Below are 17,287 nucleotides of genomic sequence, written 5' to 3' on the forward strand. Positions count from 1 at the left end.
CTACAACTCATACCATACATTTCGGCCACAGAACCTGGACCAAAATACAAAAGGCGGGGGGCGTATCCATATTCATCAAGGATACCCACACTTCCAGGTTAGTGGCACAGCATGATGCTTCAGAGATCATCCATATGCAACTAACAATGGGCAAAACTGCAATTCAAATTGCTTGCTACAGATCACCCACCATGTCCCAGGACCCCCATTCTGCATTTCTGGAAACACTGGGAAATATAAAGGTCCTACCACACACCCTAATATTGGATGATTTCAATTACCCAAACATTAATTGGGAGAATTACTCAAGTACTCCCTTGCCCAACATTTCCTAGAATTTATAAAGTCAAACGCCCTGGATTGGACCTGGTTATCACCAACATGGGCGATTGGTGCTCCACACCGGAGGTCAACCCCTCACTGGTTAGATCTGACCATAAACAAATCACTTTGGATATCCACATTCCGCCCCCACCCCCGGACAAGGAAACCACTGTGAAAAACTTTTCAAAAGCAAACTTCACGTTACTTAAGACCGAGGTGGAAAGTTTCAAAGCCCCCATGCTAAAGGATAACATTGTCCAAGCTGCAAAATCCTTTACTAATGCATTCAACGGGTACCTACAAGAATGCATGGATCGTGCTATCCCAAGCAAAACCAAGACTCACTCCTCCAAGAAAAGGAAACCAGTTTGGTGGACTCCTGCCATAAACAAGCTATACAATAGAAGGAGGAAACTAGTACAGAGAAAAGAGTAAAATCCCAAGAAGGGAAGACATCCCTGATCAGTATCAGCAAGAAACTACGATCCCTCATAAAATCATCCAAGGCGAGTTTCGAAAGAAAAATTGCCAAGGACTCCAAAGATAACCACAAGGTATTCTTTAGCTATGTCAAGAATCTAAGTGGCAGTGCTCAGATCTGCCCGAAGTTAGTGCAGAATGGTACAAAATACACTGAACCGACCGATATTGCCAACATCCTGGCAGACCGGTTCAGCACAAACTTCACTCCCCTCTCACCCCCAAAAGGGCCCATAACCATACCAGAAGAATGTAGAGCTCCTGAAATCACAGACACTCAGGTTAAAACAGCCCTCTCCAAAGCCAAAACACAGCATCAATGGGACTAGACGGAGTCCCAGGCTGCATCCTACATGAGCTCAGACACGAACTAACCCCTCAACTAAACACACTGTTCAAACTCAGCCTCTCCACAGGTTACGTACCCATAGAGTGGTGCACAGCAACGGTTATTCCACTCCACAAAGGTGGGGCCACAACAGACCCTGGGAACTATGCCCTACAAGCCAGACTAGCTTGATCTGCAAGGCTATGGAGCGCATCATCATGGAACTCATTAACAGAGATATTGGGAACCTCCAAACACTGGACCCTACCCAGTTCGGCTTTGTTAAGGGCAGATCATGCCTCCTAAACCTGGTGGACTTCTTTGAGACAGTTACCAAGGCTATAGACAAGGGAAAGGTGGTACACACAGCCTACCTAGACCTCGCAAAGGCCTTTGACACCATTCTCCATTCTGGTATTATAGACAAGCTCACCAGCCTGAACATAAACCCATACATCACAAGATGGGTTGCCAACTGGCTCACGGACAGAACCCACATGGTAAGAGTTGAGCTAGGTCTGACTATAAACTGGTTACAAGTGGCATTCCCCAGGGCTCAGTCCTAGGACCCCTCCTGTTTGGCATATACTTCTCAGAGGTACAGGCAAGCACAGGAGGACTATGGCTGACCAAGTTCGCAAACAACTGCAAACTAGGAGCTATTAATGACTCTCCGGCTGACACAGACGTCCTCCAAAAGGGTCTCACTGCCCCTGATACCTGGTGTCAAAATCATGGCCTCAAGCTAAATGCCAAAAAGTGCATAGTCATTCCCTTTGGAAAAAACAAAGTACCCACAAACTACCACATAGGTGATAGTCCCCTAAATACGGAAGACGTAATAAGGGATCTGGGGACCCAAGTAGATAGTAAACTCTCCTTTGATAATCACATTGCCAAAGTGGTTAGAAAATCCTTCTACGTGGCACACCTTATCACAAAAGGGTTCGCATCCAGATCAAAAGAGGTCATTGTGCCCCTCTACTCATCGTTCATCAGACCCATCATAGAGTACAACACCCCATTTGGGATGTATGTTACAAGACACCTGCAACAGCTGGAAAGACCACAGAAGTACCTCACCAAGAGGATCACTGGCCTCAAATTGATGCCCTATGCAGCTCGACTGAAGAAACTCCAGCTGTACTCTGTTGCATACTGCCTACTCAGAGGTGATCTCTGCCTGACATACAAAACCATGTCCAACCCAGAACTGATTGACATGCTCCACCTAAAGAAAAGCTTATCCCCTCGAGCCACACGCTCTAGGGATCTAAACCTTGCCACAACAATAAATAGGCCATGCTGGAGGGATAGATGCCTGTCCCAGAGACTTCCCATGCTTTGGAACAAGATTCCAATGTACATTAGGCAGAGCTCCTCGCTAACACTCTTCAAGAGAAACCTTGACGAGTGGATGGGAAATAAAAAGTTTACCCCGGGGATCACTTCAGTGGCTCTGCTGGACAGAGGCACAGGGAACTAATCTAAGGGGGCGGCGAAAGCCAACACATTCCGGCTAGGCTTATAAATGCCTTCGGGCAGATAGCCTAGTACCTACCCTATGAACCTATACGGAATTATAGGTATAAGAGTTTCCAAGTCTTGACAGTGTTGACACCAAAGGCTTTTTAGGTACCACTGAAGTTTCCTCATATGCAGTCTGGCATATGGAATGAGTAGTATGCAAGATGCCACGATCCCCAGAGCCTGCAGGATCTTTCTTGCAGATAACTGCAGCCTGGTGGCTAGTTGAGAGAAGTAGGCTGTCAGTAAAATTTGTTTCTCTGGTGTAAGGCATGCAATGTGGGATGCTGTGTCCAGGCTTTCTCCCAGGAAGATGATCCTTTGGGTGGGCACCTGTTTGGATTTCTTTTCGTTGACTGTGTACCCTAGGGAGGTTAGTAGGGTCTTTACAAAGGCCAGGGGCGTGAGCAGCTTTTCCTGGCTGTCTGCCTGAATAAGGCAGTCATCTAAGTATGGCTAAATCTGGATATTTCTTTGTCTGCAAAAGGCAATGGCTGGAGCCAGACATTTTGTGAAAACTCTGTGAACAGTAGATAAGCCAAACGGAAGAGCAGAGAACTGAAGTGTTGAGATCCTGCCCTGAAACAGAGATATTTCCTGCATGATTCCCTGATAGGAATGTGGAGGTAGGCCTCTTTTTGATCTAGGGTGGCTAGCCAAGCATTCTTGGAGAGCGTGGGTAGCAGCTGCTGGAGTGTGAGCATTTTGAATTTTGGGATCACCAGGAAGGTGTTTAGAATGGATAGATCGAGGATGGGGTGCCAGGTGCCCTCTTTTCTAGGCACCATAAAAAGTCTGGAGTAGAAACCTTGGCCTATCTGTTCTGCAGGAATGTGCTCTACTGCCCTCATAGAAAGCAGGGAAAGGATTTGCTTTTGAGCCTCTGTCCACTGGTTTGGAGAAAGATCTGGGAACCCTTTTGGGGTTGGAAGGGTGTGGAAGGAAAATATGTATCCCTGAGACACTATGTTCAGAACCTAGTGGTCATTGGTAATGGTGGTCTAGGTGCTTGCGTGAAAGGAGAGTTTTCCTCCTAGGGTAAGTGACGGCTGGTCAGAGGGAGTGGGGGAGGTGAGTCATTGTGAGTTCTTACCATAAGGGGGTGGCTTAGAACTCCCTGGTTTTGAAGTGGAGTTTGTCAACTGCTTAGATCTCTGCATTCCCTGTGGCTGCTGTCTGGGGGGTCTGGTTCCCCGGGGCTTAGTCTGGACTGGCTTGGTGGGAGCAGGAAATGACGAGTGTTTGGTGCGACAATGCCTGCTGAACCTGGGTGGCTGGACCTGTAAGAAATCCTTACTTGTTAGCAAAGATTTTGCTTTTTCTTCCATCTTTTTTAAGACCTCTTCTTCCTTAGTGTCAAATAAGTTGTCTTTGTGCAAGGGGGCATCCAACAATTTAGATTTGACATGGCGTGGCAAGGGCTGTTCCTTAAGCCATGCATGCCTTCTAAGGACAGATCCAGTGACTGCTGCCCTGCAAGAAACTTCTAGGGCATCAAAGCCACAGTGCAAGGTGTGTTTAGTTACTTGACTTGCAGAATGCATTAACTCTTGTAATTCTTTAGATTCTTGCCAAGCAGGAAAGGAACAGATATCTTGTTTGAGGAGTTCCAAGGTATGTTACTGAAATTTTAGCATATGGAACTGACAATTTAGTGCCCATGATAGCAAGAGTAGCTGAGGTGTATACTTTTTTACCCCACCTGTCTAGTGCTTGGGAATCCCTATCTGAGGGTGTGGGATTCTTAGCAGAGGTTGCTTTAATCCCTTTAGGCCCTTGAGAAACTACCTCAGGGTCAGCAGTAGAATTTTTAAAAAGAAATTTGTGTGAGTTCAGGGACTCTCTAGTACCTGTCTAGTTTTCTGGGCACAGGAGGGAGGGTGTCAGAAGTCAAGCTGGATTCCAGAAAAACATCCTCCACAACATCCAGGACTGGGGGAAGGGGGGTGGCCAAGGGTCTGTGCTGTGGAAGATCTATGAATTCCCGGAGTCTCTTTTTAGACTGAGGGCAGTCTTGACTCTCCCATTGGTAATGGTCCCTTAAGGTATGCAGGGTTTCCTCAAAGGAAATATCCTCTGGGGGAGAGGCTGAACGAATGGAATCCTCTGCATCAGAATCCTCATAAGTAGAGAGGGGTAGCATGTCTTCATATTCAGATGCATCAGAGTCATCGGACTCTTGTTCAGACAAAACTACAGGGGACAGATTTCTCTTCCTTTTGGAGGGGGTTGCTTAGCTTCCCCTGATCAGCAGGATAAGGTCTTCCACCATTTTAAGTATTTGAGACTGAGGCAAGGAAGCAGGTGCCTGAGAGTGGGTCGGTTTCTTGGGCCTAAGAAACTCAGTCATTTTCGAAAGAACGGTAGTCACAAAAGATGACGTTGGTTTGAGTTGAGAATCGGTAGTGCGAAGGACTTCCTCAGAAGCCGGTGCCTGCTCAGGGGCTCCGGACCCATCCAAGGTAGAGACAACTGCAGGATCCTTAGTTGAAGAAGAGTTTTGCGGCATACCAGACTCAGAAAGGGTCTCAGTAGCGGCCTGCGAATCCGCAGAAATGGGCATCAGGGGCTGTGAAAGCGCCTCACTGGGAACCGGAGAACTGATGACTAGCTTAACGGAAGCATCGTCGGTAGGTTTGGATCCGTGCGGTCTGTCTCTGTCTTTATCTTTACATTTTTTCAGAAGATCTGCTGTCGGACGGCTTACTGAACCCATATCAGAATTCGAGGACTGTAAGTGAAAATACCTTGCTACAATAAGGACCCGACAATGGATAGTTCTGGCATTGAACAAAGCACAGAAACAACAACGGGGGATGTCATGGTCTGGGCCTAAACAAGTGACGCAGTAAGAATGCAAGTCTCGGTGTGGTATTTGCTTTCCACAGGCGAGACAATTAACTTTTTCTCACATTGGTTAGTGCAAGAAAAAAGGATCCCCAACGTGGTACTTAGCTTTAGAAGACTTCAACTTCAATTTGGTAGATGAACTCAGGTAGCGGCCGACTGACACTCCTACGAACTGCTTCTGCTTCAGGCTCCATGGCAAGAAAGACTGATGTAATGGTGTCAGCTGCCTTTATACTACTGACGACCTGACGTCAGTCCTGAAGCAACAGCAACCGACGCAGAAATACTAAGCCTCTGGTATTTGGGCTGGCCGAGGGCTACCCTGGCAGGGATAACCCAAATGTGATGACTGCAACAGTGAAACACGAAGAATGTGCCCAATCCTGGTATGCGCACTGGTGCCAAGCCTGGAAAAAATTACAGTGTAGAATCCTCAAGACTCAAAACCATTCCTACAATGGGGTTAGGCCAGACTGTGGGAGGAGGATACTGAAAGAGTTTATAGTCAAGTAAGAAAACTCAATCATGGCAAAAGAACAAAAGGGTAACAAAAAAAGAAAGTCATGTGGAACAAAGGGATCATGTGATGCTAAATAAGGATTATAACAAGGAGAAGAAACTAACTTTGGTATGGACAGATTACAAAAAAAACATATAACAGCATCCCATATTCATGGATAAAGGAGCACTTACAGATGTATAAAATGCACCCTATACTGATCAGTTACATTACAGTGAATATGAAACAGTGGCAAACCACTTTGCAATTAAGCCATGACAAAGGGCAAATTATTATCCCAGAGATAAAAATTAAAAGGGGGATATTCCAGGGTGATTCTTTGTCAATGCAGCTGTTTTGTCTTTCCCTTAACCCATTAAGCTGTCTACTTAACAGATTAGGTCTTGGTTATAACTTGGTTCCCAGAAAAAATTCAAGTGTAAACACTTCTCAACTTCTTTTTGTGGAAGGCTTAAAACTGGATAATTCATCAGATGAGCTGAAAGTATGAATGCAAGTAGTTACATCTTTCTCAGATGACATAAGAATGCCATTTGGTCTTGATAAGTGTAAAAAAGCAACATTTAAAGCAGGAAAGCTGCAGAACCAAGAATACATCAACCTGGGACAGGAATGTGATGTAACGGAACTTGAGAAGGAAGCAGTGTATGAAAATTTGGGAATTGTTGCAGGATCAGCAATAAAACATGAACAAATGCACATAAAACTCAGTAAGGACTACTTCAGAAGATGAAAACTAATACTAAAAATTGCCCTGACATCTAGGAACAAAGTCTAAGTTATAAATCAATTTGTCCCCCCTATTTTAACTTACAGTTTTGGTGTGACTGACTGACTACAACAGGTATTGCATGAGGTGGACAGAAAAACAAACAACAAAATGCTTCACACTTATCAAGTGATATATAAAAATCAGTGTATGCCAAAATTCTATATCCCCTTGTTCTGAAGGATGTAGGGGCCCCTTTGAAACTGATTACATGTATAAATCTAAATGATGGGGCTGCATACATATCTGCTGACCTCAACAGATACAAACATTAGTGAAAGTTTTAAAACATGAATAGAAGTAGTCTATGATAACTTCCTGCTTAGTTTAGCAGACGTGTACTGGTGTCAAGCGGGAATGGAAATCAAACCAGAAGTAGACAAAAATCAGACAGCAACAGAATGTGCCAAAAAAAACCCCAAAAGAAATAATATAAGTTGAAGGATCAGAAGAGAAGGGAAGAAATGTGGAAAAGGCATGACTTTTATAGTAAGTACAGAAAACTCCTGGAGCAATCTCATGCTGATCAGGATTTGATGCAGAAATGGTTTAGGAGAGGCGAATTTAAACCCACAGAAGAAAGGTTAATATTAGTGGCCCAGGATAGTGGACTATGTATATGTTGGTTTACAAAGTCCTATGAAATGTAGGAGAAACAGACAAATGCAGGTTCTGTACAACAGAACTGGAAACAATTGCATATCTTGTTGTTGTTGGATGTGATATACTAACGGCAAAGGGCCTGTACACCGAAAGGCATAATAATGTGGCAAGATTGCTGCACTGGGGATTGTGCAAACATTACAATACTGAGGCAGCCGAGAAGCAATGGAAACATAAGCCATAAAGCATTACAGAGAATGATGAAGATTATACATGGGATCACCCATTACTAACAGTTCATAAAAAAGATGCAAGAAAACCATATATAGTAGTCCATAAATAGAAGACAAATGTAGCCTTGATGACTGAAACTGCTACACCCACAGTGATTACAGTGTGTAACATACTGAGATACACAAACTCATAAAACACCAGGACTTGCAGGCAGTAATGACAGCAATGTGGAAGAAAGATACCCAGACAGCTCCACTAGCAGTAAAAGCAATAGGTCTCATAAAAATGAATCTACAGTCATATTTAGACATACTACCAATACATGTAACTCCATATGAATTTCAGTAGAAGTCAATTCTGGGCACAATGCAGGTGAAGAGCACTTATGGCGAACATCACAGATTGAAACAATACTAATTTCACAAACTTTAATCACATTCTGACTTAGGAATGGGATCTATTCCCATCATGGTATTAGAAACACAAAAGGCTTGGAAAATTAAACCATGAGATAGCATTAGCTGAAGATCACTATGTCACAGATTCAGTGAATCAGGCTGACTGATGACTGCTTCCTGCAGCCAAATTCATCTAAGCTAATTGATCAAACAGAGCTTTTGGACTTTTGAAACATTTTCCAAGGTTATGAGACCTAAGAGATAGCAGTAATTAGGCTTGCATGTTGGGAGGTTGCAGAAGGCACCCTTACTTTGGGGATGGTTTAAGAAAACTCCATTTGATTAACTAGCTCAGTAAAAAAAAAGCTTTGGGGAAATGGTATCCAGTGGACCATAATGTACCATTTTCTTGGGAAAGCATAGTACTACAGTATTCTGCAGCAGTGTTAAATAGTATTAAATATTTAGAATGGCATACAAATGACTTATGTCTGTGGCAGTGTGACAGACTCCCGATGTTGGTAAGTATTTCTTTTCTTGCTGTAGTCTGCTTATAAAAAAGTTCATAACGTGCAAATGTTTACCTCCATGATGGTGTGACAGACTACCTCCATTGGCAAGAATTTCTTCTCTTGCTGCAGCCTGTTAAGAAAAAAAGTTTTAAAAAGTAACATCTGTCCTCTTTAAGAAACATGAAATTCAAAGCAGAAACTTGAGTTAATAAAGACTATAAAGTACATCAAAAAACTACCTTAACAGTAGAGCTTTTAAAAATGCATAAACTTAAGTTGCAATTTTTGAGCCATATGAAACATATTTTAGCAAGATGTACCCAGCTGGTTCTCTCCCTACATGATGTCATCTGAGTGCACAAAGCTACTTCTCCAGTTGGATAAAAAGGCTGCTACCCCAATTTGACTGAAGCCCATTTGTGAAAGACTTAATTGCAAATCTTCTGTCTGTTTTAGGCACACTGGACTACAATGTAAGTATATAACAAAAAGTTACATCGATAAGAATGGGAAAAAACAACTAAAAAAGTCAATTTCTGGGACCAGGAAAGTCTATGTATTGAAAAGTGAGACACAGCAACTAAGGTTCGTCTAAGAACAGCTCAGTATGTTTCAAGCACACAGAACTATAGTGTTGTCTAGGCTGACCACGGTGGTGCAGTGGTTAGCGTTGCCGCCTCACATTAAGAGGTTCTCCGGTTCGATCCTCGGCTAGGGTGCCTTTTGTGCGGAGTCTGCGTGTCCTCCCTGTGGTCGCGTGGGTTTCCTCCGGGTGCTCCGGTTTCCTCCCACATCCCAAAGACATGCTGTAGGTGGACTGGATACACTAAATTGGCCATAGGCATGAGTGCGTGCGTGTGTGTGTCTTCTGTGGAAGGTTGGGCACCGGGCTGGCAACTCAACACCGTAAAACTCCACTGCCAATCATGAGAGGACAGTGATCCGCTGTGGCGACCCCTAACCAGGAATAGCCGAAAGAAGAAGAAGAACTATAGTGTTATCTACGTATACAGCAAAAAAGGTTAGATTGTATGTAACCAGGAAACAAAGCTAAAGGGTCACTTTTTGTAATTCTACCCCCACCACCTGCTAACTATCAGATGCCATCTCTCAGTGTATTCCCATTCATTCCCTTGAGTGGGTGGAAAGCCAAATGAGAGGGACTGTCATATAGGCAGCCATCAGAAGTGGTTTGCTTTTTGCCCCCCCCCCCCATTTTTCACCAGTCCTGTGTGCACAATCAGTGAGGAATCAGAGGCAGAATGGGCTGTCTGCAGAGGATGCCATTCACTTTCACAGGGGCATTCTCTTGAAGTGGCCCTGTCCCTTACCCTGTAGCAAGATCGGTATTCACCCTGGCCTTCACCAGGAACATCATACCACCCTCTGTGCCTACGAGTGCATATAAACTCCACCCTTTTCTGGGACGCTACTCAAACTCAAATCACCTGGGCCACAGTCTGGACTCCATCCACACAGCCAATTCAATGATCGTAACAGGGCATACTAGGGATTAAAAAGTGGCAACCTTTGACTTAACATCTGTGTAGGAATAACTCAGTCTCTTAAGTAAAAAGGATTTTACTGGTGTGTACATATACAATAAAAAGGCCAAACCTGTGAGACTACAGCTAGCTGTATGGCACATGGGAATAACTCCCTGAATGTGAAACAGATGAATGGAGTTTGATTAATAAAATGGGCAATGGGGAAGCCAACATGGAGGGTGGGAATAAGCATACTGCCTGTCCAGTGTCCTGGAGGATCCCATCAGAGGTTATGAGAATATTCTGGGAAGCGCAGACAGTGAGATCTGGTTTAAGGCTGCGGACAGCACCCCAGCTATACCAGGTTAAATTTGCTTCCACACGTTCAGACCACAAACTGAAGGCATGAGAACTAAAGGAGGTGGTGTATCAATTTCATTAAAGACAAATATACCTCTAGATTGGTTAAACAGTACGATTACTTTAGGTGCAACTGATCATAGGTAAGACCCCTCTTCAGATCTTTGCCAGCTAAAGGACCCTCTCCATGAATCAGGACATCCCACTCATCCTACTTGGATCCACTTGAGTCAATCAAGATACAACCAAACACTCTGATTTTGGGTTACTTTAATTACCCATCCATTGATCGGGTAAATCATAAGTGTTCTAACTCACTTGCCCAAAGGTTCCTAGACTTCGTTAACTCCAATGTCCTGGACCAATTGGCTGACACACCCACAAGGTGCTCAAACATCCTGAATCTGCTGCTCACCAACATGGGGGACCACTGCACCACCCCCAGTGTGTGTGGTCTTCTCTGGTGAGATCTGACCACAAATCAGTCTCTCCAGAAGTAACTACAGCACAAGACCCCCCCCCCCCTTAGCAACAACTAGAATAAAAAACTTCTCCAAGGCCAATTACAACCTCTTACATGACAGCATAAATAGCATCATAGTCCCTCCTTCCACTGATGGAACAGACACCTATGCTGAGTTATACACCAGTGCTTTATATGAGCACCTGTACAACTGTATTGACTCTGCCATACCTGACAGAACCAAAGCAAGATCTTCAAGGAAAAGCAAACCTGCCTGGTGGACACCTGCAATTAGCCTATACAGTAGTACAAAGAAACTGCTGTCTAACAGTAGGAAGGAACAGTCTTAAAACTGGAAACACTCCCTCCTCAACTTAAACAAGCAAATAAAACTCCTAGTGAAGTCCTTCAAAGGTAATTAAGAATCCAAATTAGCTTCCTTAACTAAGGATAACCACAATGCATTCTTTAGTTACATCTGTAAACCTCAAAGGTAAGGCCCAGACTTGCTCTGAACTCGTAGTTAATGGTACAACATATACAGAACCTGTGGCTATAGCAAATCAGCTGGCTGATAGGTTCATTGAAAACTTCAGTCCCCTGTCCCCAGCACATAAACCCCAAAGCATCCCTAACACCTGCCCCCCCCCCCACACTTAGTATCTCTGAGAAGCAGGTCTCAAACACCCTCTCCAAGGCCAAAAATACAGCTTCTATGAGACCAGACAACACCCCAGGCTATGTAATACATGGGTTAAAACAGGAATTATCATCACCATTGGGCAGGCTTTTCCATCATAGCCTAAGCACTGGCTTCATCCCTTTGCACAAAGGAGGTGCATCCATGGACCCCGGGAACTATAGATCCATTAGCCTGACCAGCCTTATCTGTAAGGTCATGGAATGAATCACCATGGACCTTATTAACAAAGATATAGGAAATCTCAAAACTCTTGACCCCACCCAGTTTGGCTTTGTCAAGTGGAGATCATGCCTGTTAGACTTGGTGGACTTCTTTGAGACCGTCACCAAAGCCCTACATGAGGGTGAATATGTGCATAAAGCAGGCTTACCTAGACTTAGCCAAGGCCTGTGACACAATCCCCTACTCAGGCATCATTGATAAACTCACCCAGCTGGGTATCAATCCATATATTGTCAAGTGGGTTGCAAATGGGCTCACTGATAATATTCATACGGTTAAAACAGGGGACTCCACCTACTCCAGAAGACCCATAACTAGTGGTGTTCCACAGGGATCGGTTCTGGGACCCCTACTGTTTGGAATCTACTTCTCCAAAGCACAGGCTAAAACTAAAGGACTGTGGCTGACAAAGTGTGTTGACTGCAAACTGGGAGTGATCACTGAAACCCATAGCAATCTCAATATTCTTCAAGAAGGTCTTATGCAGACTAATGACTGATGCCAAAAATATGATCTTAAACTTAATGCAAAAAAATGCATTATCATCCCTTTCAGCAAGGGTGATGCTCCTGCAAACTACCACATCAATAACAATACCCTAAGCACACAGTCAATGGTGAGAAATCTGGACACACAAGTCGACAGCAACCTTAACTTTGATCACCATATCTCCACAGTGGTAAGAAGGGCATTTTATAGTGCTCATCTCATAAGTAAAGGCATTACCTCCAGAAAAAAAATAGGTTCTAACCCTCCTGTACTCTTCCCTCATCAGGCCAATAATAGAGTACAATGCTCCCTATGGTATGCTCCTTTCCAAACACTTGCAGCAACTGGAGAGACCACAAAGGTCAAAGGTTCCTAACAAAGAAAATACAGGGTCTTCGAGATCTGTCTTATGCAGACAGACTGAAATCATTGTCCCTTTACTCTGTGTTATACAGACTGCTCAGAGGCAACCTGTGCCTTGCATATACAGCAATCTCTGACTCAGCTTTAATGGAAATGTGGCATATTTGCAAGTCAAATGGAACACGGGGTCACTCACTCAAAGGACCTTAACCTGGCATGTGACATCAACAGAAGTTGCTGGCGAAACAGATTTGTCTCACAGAAGTTCCCCACTTTTGGAACTAGCTTCCTACTCATGTTAAACAAAGCCCCTCATTGGCCCTATTTAAGCATAATTTGGATGACTGAATGGGCAACTGGAAATTCACCCAGGGGTTCCACCTGTGTCCCTCTTGGACAGGGGCAATAGGTGCTGATTTTAGTGTCTGCTTGAACCAGACACCCTTGGGAACGTTGGTTGAACTTGGCTAGGCTTGTAAGGACCCTGGGGCTGTTAACCTAGTAACCTCCTACGATCCTATAATATGAATCTGTTCATGCTATCCAGAGTGGGATGTACTAGTTTTGGCTACCATGGGTTCATACTGCTTCCAGGTGTATGTAAACAAACTTTTTTTCCCTGTATGCAACTACAAAGGAGTTCTTCGTGTGCTGCATAACTACTGGGATAATAATTACAGGCCTGCTTGAGTTTACTCAGCCTGCACATAGCTTGGCTTCAAGTTGCAGCAGTGACAGATGTGTGTGTTTTTGTATTTTTTCATTTGTCCATGCAGACTGCTTCTAAATAAGATATATATACTGTGTTTTTGCATACTGTCCACTTTCTTTACTTGTGAGAGAAAATAAAATCTGTTTCAAGTACATGAAATTATTCCGGTATCTAAGCAAACAGAAAAAAGGTCATATATGTGGAACAAGGCAAAACTAAGAAATGAAAGTGAGACACTAACTGATCTTGTTTAAAGGCTAGATCTAAAATTTCCTGTACAACTAATAAATAAACCTGCTCTTCCCCTACAGATACTGGAACACCTTCCAGACGGGACTAAATCATTGAGACAAATTTGCTGAAACAGCAAAACATTGAAAATATACAACATTGAACCTCAGAACATCGAACAGAGATTACTGACATGTGGTCAGTAGCAGCAGTGTTAACATACCTGTAAATGTGCCCTTTTCTTTGCGGTAGTGCGATCTCGGAGTTGGTATATTTAATTTTTTTTTTTGGGGGGGGGGGGGCGTTATTGTGTTTTAATTATTTGTTTTATTCCTTTAAGGTGGTTTGGCATTATGGGTAGAGTCAGTATTGGATGTTGAATATGCAGTGTATGGTGAGTTATTTATTAGTTTTGGTTACTGGAAAGTTTATGTTGATGTTTTGTTATAATTTTTAATTGTTAGACTGGTTAGGGATAACCGGAGAGTTGGTTCCAATGTTCCAAGGTTCAATGTTGTGTACTTTCGATGTTTTGCAGTTTTGGCAAACTCGTTTTGATGACTTGGGAATTGATATTGTGAGCTTTCATTGATTTGAAGCAGGCCCATTCACACATAAGGCAGCTTGAAATTCCTCCTCTATGGTATAATACAGAAAGATATAACAGAGTTGAAAAGGGTGCTGGGGTATGACTATTATTTGCCTTTCCACTTCAATGGTCCAGAAGTGTCTGACTAAACCTCCCTTTTCATGCAAGTAGACCTGTACACAGTAAATGTCAATGCAGTGAAAACATGGATTGTGACACCAATTGTTTTCCTATCACACCTCACTTATGACACCACTGATGATACATTTTCATGGCTGTCATCTAATATCAAATGTTAAGTGTTGTTTTGAGAGATATAAATATCAAATGGAAAAGTGCTTTAGTGACACAATACCCAATCCAGTAATTCAGTTCTACAAACTCATGAAAAGAGACAATATTTATGACTAGGTGTTGTACTCCTCACTGCAAAATGCTGACACTATCAATACAATACATATCTTCAAATGATCATCTACCTTGTCTACCTGCTGATCAGATTAACTGTGGTCAGTTCTAACAGCAGGAAAGTACAGTTGTGTACACTTACTATAAATGTAGATGTTCGAGTGTATTCACTGTTGCAGTCATTACATTTGGGTTATCTGCTTGCAGTAGCCCTCAGTCGGCCTGATTAACAAAGTCTTGGGTCCTGCGTCAGATGCTGTCCCTTCTTCCATGACGTCAGGTCATCAGGGGTATAAAACATGCAGCCAACATCATTACATCAGTTTTTCTTGCCTCAGATGTCAGATGCCCCCCTAATGGGAAGCAATTAAATCTATAATTACAAGGATATACCTCCAACAAAAAAGCAAACACACCAAAAAGCTTTTTGAGCATAGTAAGGGAGAGTAGAGGTATAGCCAAAAGAACTAAGGGGCTGCTGGGAGGGTAACCAGGACTGCAACAGTGAATATACTCGAATATCTACATTTATGATAAGTTGACACAACTGTACTGTGTTCTTTGTGTTTCACTGTTGCAGTCATTACATTTGGGTAGATTCCCAAATCTAAGGTTGGGAGGAGGAATGTAAATAGAATTAGGACCAGCTATAAGGCCCTGCGAGACTGCAGTGGCAAAGCCAGCTCTGGACTTATTGAAAATTGGCAAATGATAATGCTTGGTGAAAGTATGTACAGAACTCCAGGTAGCAGCTTCTAGGATGTCCCTGGTAGGGACACCCCTGAGAAAGTCTGTATTGGTAGATGCAGCCCTGGTTGAATGGGGTCTGATGCCCTGTGGGATAGGTTTCCATGGTGCTTAGAGCAGAAATTAATGCAGTGGCCTATCCATTTTGAAATGGTTTGCTTTGAAATAGCTTTCCCCTCTGTCCCTGCAGCAAATGCCACCAGCAGATTTTCAGATTTCCTTTGAGGTTTATTCCTGTCCGAGTAGAATCTAAGTTGTCTGTGCACATCTAACGAGTGCAGTATCCGTTCCCCTTTGTTCTGTAGGTTAGGAAAGAAGGTAGGCAAATGAATGGACTGATTAAGAGCCACACTGGATACCACCTTAGGCATGAAGGAGGGACTGGTTCTGAGGGACACCCTGTCCGCACGAAAGATGATGAAAGGCTCCACAGCCATAAGGGCCAGTAATTCAGATACCCTTCTTGCAGAAGTGATTGCTAAAAGGAAAGCTGTTTTCCAGAAAAGGAATTTTAAATCTGCAGTAGCAGCTGGCTCGAAATGAGGAAAAATTAGTTTCTCCAAGACAAAGTTAAGTTCCCAGGCTGGAGTTGGAGCTCTCCTGGGTGGCCTTAAATTTTTTGGCCCCTCTGAGGAACTGCTTGAGCAGTGGGTAAGAGAAGAGGGGAGGGGCTCTGTGCTATAATGAGCTGAAATGGCTGAGGCATGAATTTTGATGGAGGAAAAGGACAAGCCCTTATGAAGCATCTCAGTCAAGTATTGTAGAATCTCAGGTATATTGGGCACTGCTGCGCTCATCCCTTCCGATTGATTCCAGGCACAAAATCTTCTTCCATTTTTCAGCATAAGATTTTCTAGTACTAGGCCTCTTGCCTCTAAAATGATATCCATCACTGATTTGAATGGTAAAGGAGAGATTAGGTAATTAGCCAGGTTGCTAGGTTCAGGGTTAGCAGCTTGAGGGTGCAGAATTTGGTTCTCCTGCTGAGACAACAGGGAAGGAGTCTGAGGCAGGTGCCATGGGGCCAAGCGTGACACACTGCGCATGAGGGGGTACCAGTGTTGGCGTGGATAGTCTGCTGCAATTAAAATCGTCCTTGGCTTGTCCTGTTTGATCTTTAGTAGTACCTTGGAGAATACAGGCAGAGGAGGAAAGAGCATCCACTTTCCAAGCTAGCTTGTGGGGAATCCTTGTGCAAGATTTGCCCAATTGATGGTTCTGGGGGGAGGCAAACAGGTCTGTATCTGGGCTCCCCCATTTGCTTGTCAACATGTTGAAAATGTTTGGTTCCAGTTTCCACTCGTGTGGGTCCATAAGGTTTCTGCTTAGTCCGTCTGACAGTGTATTTAGTTTTCCTGGCAGGAACTGAGCTTGTAGATTCACTTGGTATCTCAAGGCTGTGTTCCACAATGCCATGGCTAGTCTGCAGAGGGGGTAAGAATGTGTACTCCTCGGCTTGTTTATGTACCACATGACAGTGCTGTTGTCCATCTTTACCATCAGTTGTCCTGGAAGAATGTGGTCCTTGAAGGCTGTCAAAGCATTCTGTACAGCTAACATTTCCTTTTGATTTATGTGCAGGTGCATTTGACTTGGGTTCCATTTGCCCTGAATGCACTTCCCTGCCAGAAGAGCCCCCCACGCATAGTCTGATGCATCAGTTGTTAAGGTTTGGGTGGCAGGGGGTAGTGTGAATGGTAGCCCCCTGTTTTGGTGGCAGGCCTCTGCCCACCAAAGGAACTCTAGGCATAGGCAAGGTATGATAGGAATCATTGCTTCTAGATCCTGTGAATGTTGACACCATAGGCTTTTGAGATACCATTGTAGTTTCCTCATATGCAGCCTTGCATATGGAATTAGAAGAATGCAGGAGGCCATGAACCCCAAGGCTTGCAGTATTTGCCTTGCAGATAACTGGGTTTTCGTGGTCACTTGTTTGAAGTAGGTTGTCAAATTAATCTGTTTCTC

General features: G+C 43.7%; 1 protein-coding gene across 1 annotated transcript in view; it reads right to left on the bottom strand.

The window, feature by feature from the left end:
- Positions 1-17,287, bottom strand: part of AGPS (alkylglycerone phosphate synthase) — a 1,624,661-nt gene that overhangs the window by 191,207 nt on the left and 1,416,167 nt on the right. Inside the window, exon 19 of the mRNA XM_044075311.1 lies at positions 8,618-8,675. Coding sequence (XP_043931246.1) covers positions 8,618-8,675 — 58 coding nt within the window. The remainder of the gene's footprint in view (positions 1-8,617; positions 8,676-17,287) is intronic.

This window comes from Protopterus annectens, chromosome 6.part0, assembly GCF_019279795.1.
Source record: "Protopterus annectens isolate FY-2018-M chromosome 6.part0, PAN1.0, whole genome shotgun sequence".
NCBI classification, from domain to species: Eukaryota; Metazoa; Chordata; order Ceratodontiformes; family Protopteridae; genus Protopterus; species Protopterus annectens.